At 35.8% G+C, this 13,518-nt stretch overlaps 1 protein-coding gene across 1 annotated transcript in view; it reads right to left on the minus strand.

Moving 5' to 3' along the window:
• CSMD3 (CUB and Sushi multiple domains 3) overlaps window positions 1-13,518 on the minus strand; it is an 853,424-nt gene that overhangs the window by 326,108 nt on the left and 513,798 nt on the right. The window contains exons 30-31 of the mRNA XM_075213978.1: window positions 8,622-8,809; window positions 65-259 (exon numbers count right to left, since the gene is read on the minus strand). Coding sequence (XP_075070079.1) covers window positions 65-259; window positions 8,622-8,809 — 383 coding nt within the window. The remainder of the gene's footprint in view (window positions 1-64; window positions 260-8,621; window positions 8,810-13,518) is intronic.

The raw sequence follows: 13,518 nt of genomic DNA on the forward strand, positions 1-13,518 counted from the left end.
CAAAGATAACACAATTAAAATGATGAGAATAATGTAGTGTTTATGATTTATATAGACATCTCACCATGACAGCTTGGTAATACTCTGTTCCACCCAGGTCTTCCGTCGTCCCCCATGATACATGTAAGTGTTGAGTATCCTTGAAGGACATAGCCAGCATCACAGTAATAAGTAACGGTGGATCCCAGTTTATAATCCATGCCAAGTCTAGTGCCATTCATTATATTGCCAGGGTCAAAACAGGATTCCCGAAGCTTAGCTGGAAAAAAAAAGCAATTGTTTAAGAAATTACAGAAGAAGATGGATCTTTATTATTTTTTAGGTTCAGCCCAGTATATGAAAACCACAGTTTCAGGCAGAATATTTGTATAATTTCTTATTTTATTTTACAGAAAGTTCTCAAATGACTTCTCAGTGTTCCAATAGTTCAAACCTAAATTTAAGAGCATCTGGCATAATATATTTGTAGCATATTATAATTATTATTATTATTATTATTATTATTATTATTATAATTATTACTTTCATTATTATTATTATTATTAACATTCATATATATAGCACCAGCTCTTTACTATTTGGAAAAATACAGTAACAAAGTCAGACTGGGTATTATAGACAGAGAGGTAAAAGGGCCCTGCACACATGCTTGTAATCTGTAGGACAATGGGGGTTTAGTACATAAGCTTAAGTGCTACATATTGCATATTGGTCCAGCCAGATTACAAAGGAAAAACATGCTTAGTGGGCTATTGTCACACAGCAAAGTTGGTTGGGGAAGTCAGAGGGTTCTTTGAGTATAGAAAGAATTTGTGTGAATTGTGTAGAGATGTGGTACTAGGTTAGAATACCCTAGGGAGGGTTATAGGGTGGTTGAGGCATTTGATTATCTTGCCTGTAGAGGTGGGTTTCCAGAGAGTGCTTGAAAGTTTGAAGACTAGAGGAAAGTTTTGTTGTGCAATGGAGGAAATGTGGGTGCAGTCCAAACAAAATCCTGTAACCAGGAATAGGAGTAGGTAATGAGTGTGGATGAGAGACGCAGAACTTCTGCAGAACGGAGGTGACGATTTTGGAAATATTTTGTGACAAGTGAAGAGAAGTATGTTGATGTAGTTGTGTTAATGGCCTTGTATGTTAGTAAAAGTATTTTATATTGGATTCAGTAAAAAAAAGCAACCAAGCCTATTGACTTACATGTGAAGAGGCTTGTTTGTTTCTACAAATATGTTACGCTGGTTAGGCTCGGAGGCCATAGTAAGACATGCAGTGTTGTAACTACAACTTATTGGAATACTGCCTGATAATTGAAATAGGACTTCTGTTGGTAATCACCTGTTGGAAACTCAGAAACATACTGTTGATGTCATTTGAGAGATAGGTTATAAATGACTAACCTTCTATAGCAACATCAGTAGCCATGTAAATAAATTGTGTATGGCATTGATTTTCCATAGTTATAGAAGCTACTAAGAAAGTTCACTCATCATCAGTTATTAGCTGAAAAGGGGCCAACATATTTAGACAATGATACTATTAAAGTTCAGTATCCCAATTGTAATTACATTCTGTATGCGCCAATTTGCCTGATGTAATATTCATGAATCTCGGTATATATTACCAGATTTACAATTTGCTTCTCTAATAGGTAAATTGACATTCACTTTGGCCAGTTTTCAAAATTTCAGTGTTTTTGTGGAGTGGATAAACAGAAAATATCTCCCTTAAAATTGCTCACTTGTATATCGCTTTAATGATCTTACTCTGCAATATAGAATCAAATTTTTGCACAGACCTGCAACACTTAGCAAGGAAGCCCTCACTCTGGGTAACTACTCCCATCAGATATCAGCTAAACCAATTCACCCGTCTCTAATAATGACTACTTTTACATCAAGAATATACATAGAGAAGTTTCTCCACTTATGAGTGTATTCAGATTTTACATGTAATATATATTTTAAATGTAATACAATAGACTCCCTTGACTTATTTTTTTTTCCTTTAATATTTGTACAGATTGGCAATCATACATTTTTAGATAGCTGTAATTGATTATACAGTTTAATTAAAAATTTTCAATGACATATTAAAACATTTTGAATATGCATGTATTTTTATAGATCATAAATGGAAGCCACTAAGGGGGCTTCAATTAGTAAAATTAATATTTTAATGAACCACGAAAATGTTTCATGTGGAGCGCACTCACAATATTTATTGCCCTCCCCATTGGAAAAAGGCACCAAACCATGGTCTACCAACCTATACTTCTCTTATGGTTATTATCTCTTGAGAGTGCACTGTAACTCTCTATTTGTTTTTATTATATTTACATAACACTTGATGCTATAAAAGGAAGCATTAAAACATACATTATGTTTATTTCACAAGCCCCAACAGAGTACAAAATGATTTGCAATGAATGCCCCCTGTAGATTTACATATTTCTAACTTGAGTGCTAGAGATGCCAGCTTACATCTACAGTACAGGAACCAGTATTACTTCTAATGTGTTACTTTGTTGCTACAATGTTGCAGCACTCGGCTAATCATTTAGGGGCGTATTCAATTGTTAGCGTTAACGCTAACAAACGAGCGCTCGAAAAATCTTAGCGTTAATACGGTAATTACTCGCGGAATTTCAGCTCGCTGCTCCCTGAGCTGCGAGCTGAAATTCCGCAAGTAAACTACCGTATTAACACTTTTCACGCACAATATTACCGTATAAACGGTAATATTTTTCGAACGCTCTTTTTTCAGCGTTAACGCTCACAATTGAATACGCCCCTTAGTGTTGTAAAGAAACTCTTAAGTTTTAATGCTGCTTTTATTTTACTACAAAACAGTAGAATAATGGTTACATTTTTGCAGAGCATCGTACTATGGGTTATGGAATATTAATTGAAAAAATTAGCAGACATCTCCTATCAGTTGATTTACATTGGCTGATGTGATGATTTATAAATTAAATTGTTATTATAACAAATTTCAAATTCAATAATAAATATAATAGAATGTCCCATTGTCACCTTCGTATTAGCTTTTTAGCATCCTTATTTGTCTCTGTACTAGATATTTTGAGCATTGTTTTGCAATATGTTTACCTTATTCCAAAATTGGCTGCTGAATTTTGCAAGTATTGTTGATGGAATTTGCCCTTATATTTTCACAGTTCTACCCCAACCACATCACACAGCAAAAGGAATTGACCGTGGTTGTTGCAGCTCTACTTATAACCTATTAATTTTGTGACATGCAAATTTCCGAACACTGTGTCGAATGGGATTCTGTGGAAGAGCGAATCACATGTGGAACTCGTAGATTGATTGATGGAAATTTGCACTTCTTTTCAAAACAGCCTATTCACCTATAAAACTTGTTTCACACAAATTTTACTGGAACTTCATTCTATTCTACTTTGTACCAGAAACGCATTTCACTGCCTGATATTAGTCTGTCTGTTTGAACCAACTACATTCGTACAAATATTGTAGAAAATTGTTTGCTTATAGCCGTTAATATTTTCATGTAATAAATGTAATAAACTGTAAATTGTAGGAGTAAGTTCAACAATTAGTAATATAAAATATCTTTGTTATTATCATTTTAACTTGTGCTCTTGTTCTCTTTCACTAAGTGTTGATGATGAATTGTACATCATAAATTTACCAATGGAACCATGAGGCAAAACAAGAAATCTACCAGTAGAAAAACAACTTTTAATCATTTAAATTTAAAACTACCAATGCATAATGCATATGAAAAATTCCATATAACAAAGATTGAAATATTTTTCAGAAAACTCTATGAAATTTAAAATATTGTTTTACTCTAACGTTATAAAGACAGTGCAGTATCTAGAGTATTGACATTTAAGGGGTTACTGCACCAAGTTTTGAAGAGCTCCTCTATCCTCGAAATTTAAATAATAAACTCATTCTACCCACAACATCTGCTAAATACCCAGCACAGCAATGTACTAATTACATCCGAACTTGACACAGATGACTGAGTTATGTATACATCTCTTTAACTCATTGTATCTGCCAGTCCTAAGTATGACTTAAAAAAGTAAGCTATTTTCTCATGCCCTGTAACAGTTATGTGGGCAGCTAGGGCTTTAGGTAACTTCTTGTTAATACCCCATATTTTTCGAAAGCCGATTAACAGTATTAATGGCAATCCGCTCTTTGCAGGGGTGGATATCTGAAAAGGTCACATGACAGCCTATTTGTCCTCAGTTACTCTTGAGTTACAATCCTGGGGTGTCAATGTTGTACAAGGAGCTGAACAGAATTCTACGGCACCTAGAAAATATTTTCATTTGTTCTGGTGTGTTGGAGCTAACAATACCATTTTAGGATTTCTGTAAAGGTGACACCTGGGAGCTGCCAACTTAGTGCTTTCATGTGTCCTGATTTTATCAGAACATCCCTGTTTTTTTCTATAAATATAACCCTAGAATTCAGACTTCAGTAAAAGTAAGTATTGGCAGGCATGGGATCTTAAAACTGTTTAACATCATTTGGAACCAAAAAGAAAGCATGGCCAACCTTAAGTAACGGATAGAATTTATGTCATAGGAGACAAAGAAATTTAACATATATCATCCCTAACATACACATAGGCAAACCGAGGGGGGTTTCCTAGTGCATGGGAAACCCCCCTCCAAGCCTGGGGCACTGTATAATTGAGGTGGCTGGACCCTGCCCCCGCTTCACACGGCTCTGCTTGAAAAGGGAGAGCTGCATGCACCTAACAGTAGTCCACGCAGCATTGCCCATGTATATTATGGGGATAGGTAGAGTTGGAGAGCAGCCAAGCACTGTCTAATATTATAGCCACACCCCCATGCATGCTGGTCACGCCCACTTGTGGCGTGGTGTGGAAACCCCCTTTACATATCCTGCGTTTGCCCCTGATACAGTATATCACAGCTTTCTGTTTGAGCCTATTCATTGTGTTACCTGATGCAGTCACAAACATTTCTTATTTCTTAGACAAACAACTAAAGGTATATTTATCTAAATTATAAATAACAGACATTTTTTTAAAAACACTTTGGTTTTTTTTTTTGTAGATATATTTACCTATTTTATTTTATGTCACTTTTGTTGATTGACCTTTGGTGGCTTCCACAATTTTGAACACCTGCTTGGCAAAACTGGTTTGCATTTCAACAGATGTTCATTGATTGAAAAATCACAATGACTTAAGAGAAATCAACTCTTATTTTCAGCAGATAATAATTTAAATTGCAGACATTTGTATTTATTTTTCTCATCTCTTGTGGTTGAACACTAAGGGGTATATTTACTAAACTGCGGGTTTGAAACACTGGAGATGTTGCCTATAGCAACCAATCAGATTCTAGCTGTCATTTTGTAGAGTGCACTAAATAAATGACAGCTAGAATCTGATTGGTTGCTATAGGCAACATCTCCACTTTTTCAAACCCGCAGTTTAGTAAATATACCCCTAAAGGTTAATTGTTTTGCAGAGAGTAGTAAAATTGTTAAAATAATTTAAACAAGTAATAGTGGTTTTGGTTGAATGTCATATTTTACTGTAGTGTAATAAAGGAAGTAGAGGAAGTTTAAAGCTCAGATTGCCATTTTTCCAAAGTGAAAAGATACAATCCCCAGCTTATGTGATAGTGAATAGATAGTGCAATTGCAAAGACAAATGGCAGAGAAGATGCACATGTTTCAGAGTAAATAGATTTATAAACCCACTGCATGATTTTAGGCACTCCTGTGAGAGCGCTTGGAATTCATGCAAAATGCATTTCACTTAGTTGAAATGAATGATACATGACAGACCTGTTAGGACAAGTTTCTTACAAAATTGTATACTGTACTTTAAATTTAGAATGGCAAAAAAATGTTTAGTTGATATCTCAAGGCGAAATTTAGTGTCAAATCAGTAGACTGGAGTCAGCACCTACGTTTTGGAGCAATCTCTTCCTGGTGTGATGTCATGCAGGGCAGATTTACCAAACAGGGACACTAGGTCATACCCTCAACTATATCAATGTCAGAGACAGCCTCAATTTACAGACCTTAAAATAGGGGAAAGTGGGTGTGATAGGACAAATTGGGGAAGGGTTTGGGTGAAATGATGACATAGTTAATTTGGTTTGGGGGCATAGATTATTTTGGCCCGATTGTGCCTGGACAAATGCTGGTGGATGTTGCTTACTTGAGCACTGTTCAGGGGCAGCATAAAGATGATATATGTTATGTCTTCACCAAACATTTACTGTTCCCAGAACAAATAATGTAAGTGGGGGTGTTGGATAAAGAGGTATGAGCATTTGAAGTGCACAATTACTAATTTAGGTTTAATGCCTAGGACAGCATCAATTCTAAACACATCTCTGGCTTTTACGTGAATATTACGTATGTATGTTAGTGACTCAATCCTTGCTATTTTTTCATATTTTTCTTCTGTAGTGATATTGCTGTGTATTCATGTAAGATTTTGAATCACTTTTGTCCAACATGGACTTAGTCTATGCCATTGTACATGATAGAGCGCCTGACAGGTCTTCTTAAGTCGTTGTGGACGATGATGTACTGTCGAAAAATGATTTCATTCCCTTGAGTTGGATCATTGTGCAGTATATTGATTTATTTTAAATAGTTGTGTCAGCATTATGCCACCAAATAAACTGTTTTAAGGGCATAACCAATAGCCAGATTGATATTGTCATTGAAATATGCAATGCATTATTCTGTTATAAAACATCTCTTAAAACAGGATGTATAGAAATTGAAGTTTTTCACATACTATAGTGAGAAAGTCTGTGTAGTAGTGAGGTTTAGTCTGTGCAAGTATCCGCTATATTTTCACATGACGTTAGCGGTCAGTGCATGCACTGGAATAAGATATTCATTGTAACTTTTTTTTTCTAATAAAATCCAGACTGAGGAACCTATCATGTACCGACTATTCACTTTATGATTAAGGATTTACATATCTAAGTTGAGAAAGATAAAATCACTTGCCTCTAGAAACAATACAATGAAATCTAACTTAAATTATGTAGCGTAAATATAATTTTTGATCTATGAAAGTTGATCTGATTGTTCCTCCTTCTGGGGCAGCTAAAATATTACCCTCTTGATGAAGTTTAGGGGGAACCGAGGGTAAAAGGACCCCATGGAGCCTTGCAGCACAGGGGGGAGGGTTCAATACACTTATCCTCCTCAGAGCCTTAGAATCCAGAGAGTCTGAGATTAAGGGACTTTTTCTATTTTGAGGACGTCCTCAAGACTCCAGCTCACAGTGTACTTTTCATTTGTTCTTTTACTCAGCATTGGGTTGGAGTGCTTGCTCAAGATTTCAATCAAAAGGGTGGTATTTATTTAAAATATACCGTATATACTCGAGTATAAGTCGACCCGAATATAAGCCGAGGCACCTAATTTTACCACAAAAAACTGGGAAAACTTATTGACTCGAGTATAAGCCTACAGTGGGAAATGCAGCAGCTACTGGTAATTTTTTTTACTTTACTTTTATACGTTCAGCTGAGACCCCATGCTTCCACTACAGTGGAAGCACATTCATTAGAAGCAGCGGGATTGGGGGTTAAGGTGATGGGCAAGGAAATGGATAGTACACTGGATAAATGCAGTGCTATACAGTAAAACAGTGTGTGAAAACAAACAAGTAATACTGCTACTGAAATAGTAATTGGATGAACCGGTCTAGTATAATGGTAAAATAATTGCGCTCAATTGTCTTACAATGGGTTAGAAATAGTGTACCAATCGGTACTGACATATTGAGGATATCACGGAGTAAAAATACAATACATTTATTAAAACAACAAATAAAAATTGTTATGCACGTAATGAAAAAATGGCATAGCAAAGGTGATAAAAGATCACGCAAACAGGTTAAGGAAGTACAATTATATATAGGCAGTAGAGGCTGCTGCAAATTGTACTGTATGGAGATGGTGGGTCCTTATCGTCCAAACAAGTCACAAAAGGGAACAGAGTCCAATCAACAGTTTAAATCAAACCTCAACAATCCAGCAATATAAATGGAGTCCAGCGGTGTCTACTAACTAACTTACGATACAGGGATCCCCGTTATGTTGCACAGCGCTAACCGCGCTCACGCATTGACTCCTTGATGATAGTGTGTTGCCGACAGCAGGAAGGAGATGGTGTGCGTTCCACAGTGGAACGCACGCTACTTCCGGATGACGTCAGAGATATAGGGGCGTGTGAACCGGTCTGCCCGTGGACGACTGCTGATGATGTGGTCAGGCGGGCGCTGGTGTTCCAGTCAGGCTGCGTGGTTGGACGCCGGGCGTTGTGTGACCTCCCTGCTGCCTGTTTCCGATGAGCGCTGCTGGCCGCGCATGCGTGGTATGTGAAACTCGGGGATAGAGAGTAAAAAAGTGTGGTCCTGGAGCATCACTCGAGTATAAGCCGAGGGGGGGTTTTTTCAGCACAAAAAATGTGCTGAAAAACTCGGCTTATACTCGAGTATATACGGTAATTAAAATATAGTGTTACTGTATTTCTTAATGTAAAAAATAGATAGCACTAGTAGTTTAATGCAAATATTTTAGACAAAAGGTAGTTAGGTAATAAATTCACCTTTGTATTCCAAATGAAAACCAATGAAGCTGACAGATCCGTCACTTCGAAAAGCCAAATGCATGTTGTTGGAGCTGCTCTCGATTCTTTCTGGTAATTTGCTGTCTTGAAAACTTCCAATCAGAGGACTGTGCCCATCAGCCCCATCGTAAATATACAGGAAGTCATAATTTGGCTCAATACTGAAACTGTAAAAGAAAAACAATTAATATGTGGTCTTATATTAAATTATGTACAAGGGGTGACAACCACAAATTACTTTAATATGTTCTTGTACATTCCCTCTTGCCACTTCAATTCAATATATTGCCCTATTTTTCGTTCTTCCTTCTATATTTTTCACCAACCCCTTTATATCATCTATGTTGCTTATTTTTGTTTCCCCTAATATGACATATTATGTACCATCATCATCAGTTATTTATATAGCACCACTAATTTCGCAGCGCTGTACAGAGAACTCATTGATATCAGTCCCTGCCCCATTGAAGCTTACAGTCTAAATTCACTAACACACACACACACACACACACACATACACAGACTAGGGTAAATTTTGATAGCAGCCAAATAACCTACTAGTATGTTTTTGGAGTGTGGGAGGAAACCGGAGCACCCTGAGGAAACCCACGCAAACACGGGGAGAACATACAAACTCTACACAGATAAGGCCATGGTCAAGAACCGAACTCATGACCCCAGTGCTCTGAGGCAGAAGTACTAACCACTATACCACTGTTCTGCCCGTACCAAAGGATGTATCCAATGTACAATGGGCAGCATGGTGGCTCAGTGACCAAGGCATAATTTGTGTGGGGTTTGTATGTCTCACCGTATTTGCATGAGTTTTCTCAGAGTGCTCCAGTTTCCTCCCTTAGTCCAAAAACATACTAAAAGAGAAATGTTATTGTGCGTTTCTGTGGTACAGAATTAGACTGTAAATTTCAGTGGGGCAGGAACTAACGTAGAGCTTGTTATAATATCATAGGCAAACCGAGGGGGGGGTTCCTAGTGTCTGGAAACCCCCCTCCAAGCCTGGGGCACTGTATAATTGAGGTGGCAGTACCCTGCTCCCGCTTCACACAGCTCTGCTTGAAAAGGTAGAGCTGCGTGCACCTAACAGTAGTACATGCAGCATTGCCCATGTATATTATGGGGATAGGCAGAGTTGGAAAGCAGCCAAGCACTGTCTTAAATTATACCCACGCCCCCATGCATGCTGGTCATGCCCACTGACGGCGTGGTGTGGAAACCCCCCTCTACAAATCCTGCATTTGCCCATGAATATGTTAGTCCTAAGTAGATAAAACTAAATAATAAAGGTGAACGGTACCATATCCAGAGACAACAAAAAACCCCAACTCTGTCAATGTGATGCAAGAGCCTTAAAAAACATAGCAGGGAGAAATCAAGAAAAATTAAACACCATTGCAGGGTTGCGTATACAATCAAGTAATTGAAAGTTTAAAGGAAAGAAATGAAAGTGGAATTGATGTTCTCTGAGTAGGAATAGATTTAAGCTGGTATTGCACTTCATTCACGTTGGCCACTCCTGCTTTGCAACCAATGCATTTCACAAAGCAGCAACATAAGAAAACTGCTGTGATATGCTGGTCTAGATCAAGTTGATAGGTAAAAAAGCAGGACCAGCTCCAATAGGAAATGATAAAACCTACTATCTGACCGATGGTGAGTTTTCCTCAGTGTGTCTGGGCTTCAATGGCCCAGTGCTGTATATAATCATTTAGAATCACAAGTTAGTAAACAAGATGTTTCATTCTATTACCCTGTGATATAAGCGCAATGTGAATTGGGCTAACCAGCACCTTTTTACTTAATGCTTGGGGAATTTTTAGTTCAGAGTAATGCAAGTTAGTTTTGTTAGTTCTGCACAGAAAGCATTTTCAAAACTAGCAGATTCATTAAGAGCAAACAATTCACCCTCCACCAACTATATAATAACTGATACTGCATATAGTATTTTACAAAACATTTTTTAAAAAAATATATATATATATTTTCTCATGCCATCTTAGCCTAAATTGCATTTAAGAAATACAGCATAGCAAATTGTTCCAGAGATAAATATCTAGGAAGCCTGTGATAACCAGAGTTTGCCATTCTCATGTTATTTAATAAAAGCCAATAACAACAAGTGGGAATAAATAACAGCCTAGATATCATCACACATACATGAAAAGTGACCTTTTCAAAATCAGCTCTATTACAAATCCAATAAGGGTACAATAAGGCAATTGCAATCCTACACTGTTCTACAAATACTGTACAAAGTGCATTGAGTTGAGTGACAATTTTGTTCTCCAACTGATTTAGATAAAAAATAGGCAAAAATATCAGTGGACCTCCACTGACTGCCAGCAATGACTTAGAACATTTGCAGCTGTTCATGGATGAAGTAACAATCACCCAGTGACCACAATTTTTATACCTGTGCAGTAAAAAGAAAAAGATTAAGGGGCACAATGAATATAGTGGTTATATTTATATTATTTTGATCAACCAATGACATATAGTAATAAAATCATAAATGATGTCACATGGTTCATATAAAGAATACTAAAGTACTTAAATATCACTCCCCATATTTCAAGAAAGGGGGTGGTAGCCATCCAAAATTCCCATTGAAATCCGGATACTGTTTAGTGTTGAAAACAGAAAGAGCTAGGAGGTACCTGGTACTTGGCTATTTATTGTATTGTAATCACCACAGGTTGTCTCCTTTCTGTTTTGATTTTCTATATAGCATTAGTGTTATTAAAATATATATTTCTTATTATAATCATTATTACTAAGAAACATGATAATATTAGTACTTGCACAATAAAGTTATAATATATATCAAAGATGATGATGATTATATAATTTCAAAACTAGCAGATTTGTGAAGTAAGTTAAAAAATATCTCCTTCCAACAAGAACTATATAATACTTGATACAGTATCTTGGATTCTTAGAAAATATAGATATATTTTAAACTTGGAGATGTCTTGCTTTTAAGAGCAACATGAAGAGATGGAGCTATGCCAAAATAATTCAGCTTTTCTTATCCTTTGACAACCTAGCAGCCAAAACAGGTAAATTGAAAATGTTATGGGAATGAATTGTAAAGTGCTCTGCACCTACTGAAAGATTATGTGCTTCCAGATATTGACCTGTCTGGGTATTGGATGAATCTTACTGCAATGGATCTCCAGCCATTAACCTCAATGTGAGTGGATCACATACATTTTATCTTTATCAGCGTTCCTTATGTTATCTTAGACTAATTAAAACTTAGAAAAACAGCATGCAAACTGTTCCAGTCAAAAATAGTATTTGGATAATAATAATAATAATAATGATAGAAAAATAATAATAATAATTAACAATAATAGTAAAAATATAATAATAATAATAAAATAATAATAATAGTAAAAATAATAAAATAATAATAACAATAATAGTAAAAATAATATAATAATAATAATAATAAAATAATAATAATAATAATAATGATAGTAAAAATAATAATAATTAACAATAATAGTAAAAATATAATAATAATAATAATAATAATAATAATAATAATAATAATAATAATAATAATAATAGTAATAATAATAACAATAATAGTAAAAATAATATAATAATTATAAAATAATAATAATAATAGTAAAAATAATAATAATAATAACAATATTTTTATTACTATTGCTATTCCATTAATAACTATTACAAAATTCTTCTACTAAATATTGTGCACATGTCTACAATTTTTTCTTTCATGTTTCTTTACAATGAGATAACTTGTTCTTCTCTATTATTGGTTAATAACTTGTATGAATAATACTTGTTTTTCTCTTTGTTCCAGTCCCTACATCCTGAAAAGCAATCCAGTAAGTGAGATCATTTTTAATAGACAAATTAGCAAGAACCCTAACCATAACATGTGGGAGAAACTGCTTACATCTGCACTGTAATACCTAATTATTTTCTGATAAGCAGATGTACCCTATTAATTAGTTTTCTTTTCTTTCCTGTCCATCACCAGTTAGCAATGTGGTGATTAAGGATAAGGAATTCATCTGTAATATAGAACTAATTAACAACAATTCAACCGGGAATACTGTAAATAGACAAAAGCTACAGTTGGAAAACAATCCCCAAACATATTATACATAACCCCCAGACAAATTTCAATGTCCTGGCCTATTTAATTGCCTTATAAGATGATACTTGTAGAGTTGGCCACACAATGGGAGTAAATTACTTTTAAAAAAAAGAGTAGAGAAAAATAGTGCATTTCCACTAATATGCAGAGCCGTGCGGATCAGCAGCATATGTAGCTGATTTAATAAAAGTCATCATCATCAGTGAGTATTTGCACCTGCTTAATAGCAGGTGCAAAAGGTACACCTCCTTAAAGGTGTATATGTGTGTTTCTGCAAGTCTGCATAAGCCTCCCTTTTCGTGAATGGCTTTACTGTACTGGGTATTGTACTCAACCACCATTAAGACGCTCCTTCCCTAACTCATCCCGCCTCTCCAGATATGCGCAGGTCAGTATAGGCGCATTTGCGCTTGCTTGCTCTCTTAGCCTACGCAGAGCGATTTCAGGCAAGATACATTACACAATGCAGGGTACATCACACTCTGCATTAGCCCCAGTACGTTTAAATAGGCTGACCAGGCTCCATTATTATTAATTCACAAAAATATTTTTATGACGTGTCTATTTTGCATCCACCATCAATTGGAAGCATCTTGCCCAATCAGTTTTCACTGGCAATTCAGCACAAACAGCTTGGAGGTATATAAGAGATGGAGTGTCTGTATGGGTGAGCATCTCCTGACCCCAAGCATATGACTTCTGTGGTTTTACTACTTTACGAGAAAG

This window comes from Mixophyes fleayi, chromosome 5 (assembly GCF_038048845.1).
Source record: "Mixophyes fleayi isolate aMixFle1 chromosome 5, aMixFle1.hap1, whole genome shotgun sequence".
In the NCBI taxonomy this organism is placed as follows: domain Eukaryota; kingdom Metazoa; phylum Chordata; class Amphibia; order Anura; family Limnodynastidae; genus Mixophyes; species Mixophyes fleayi.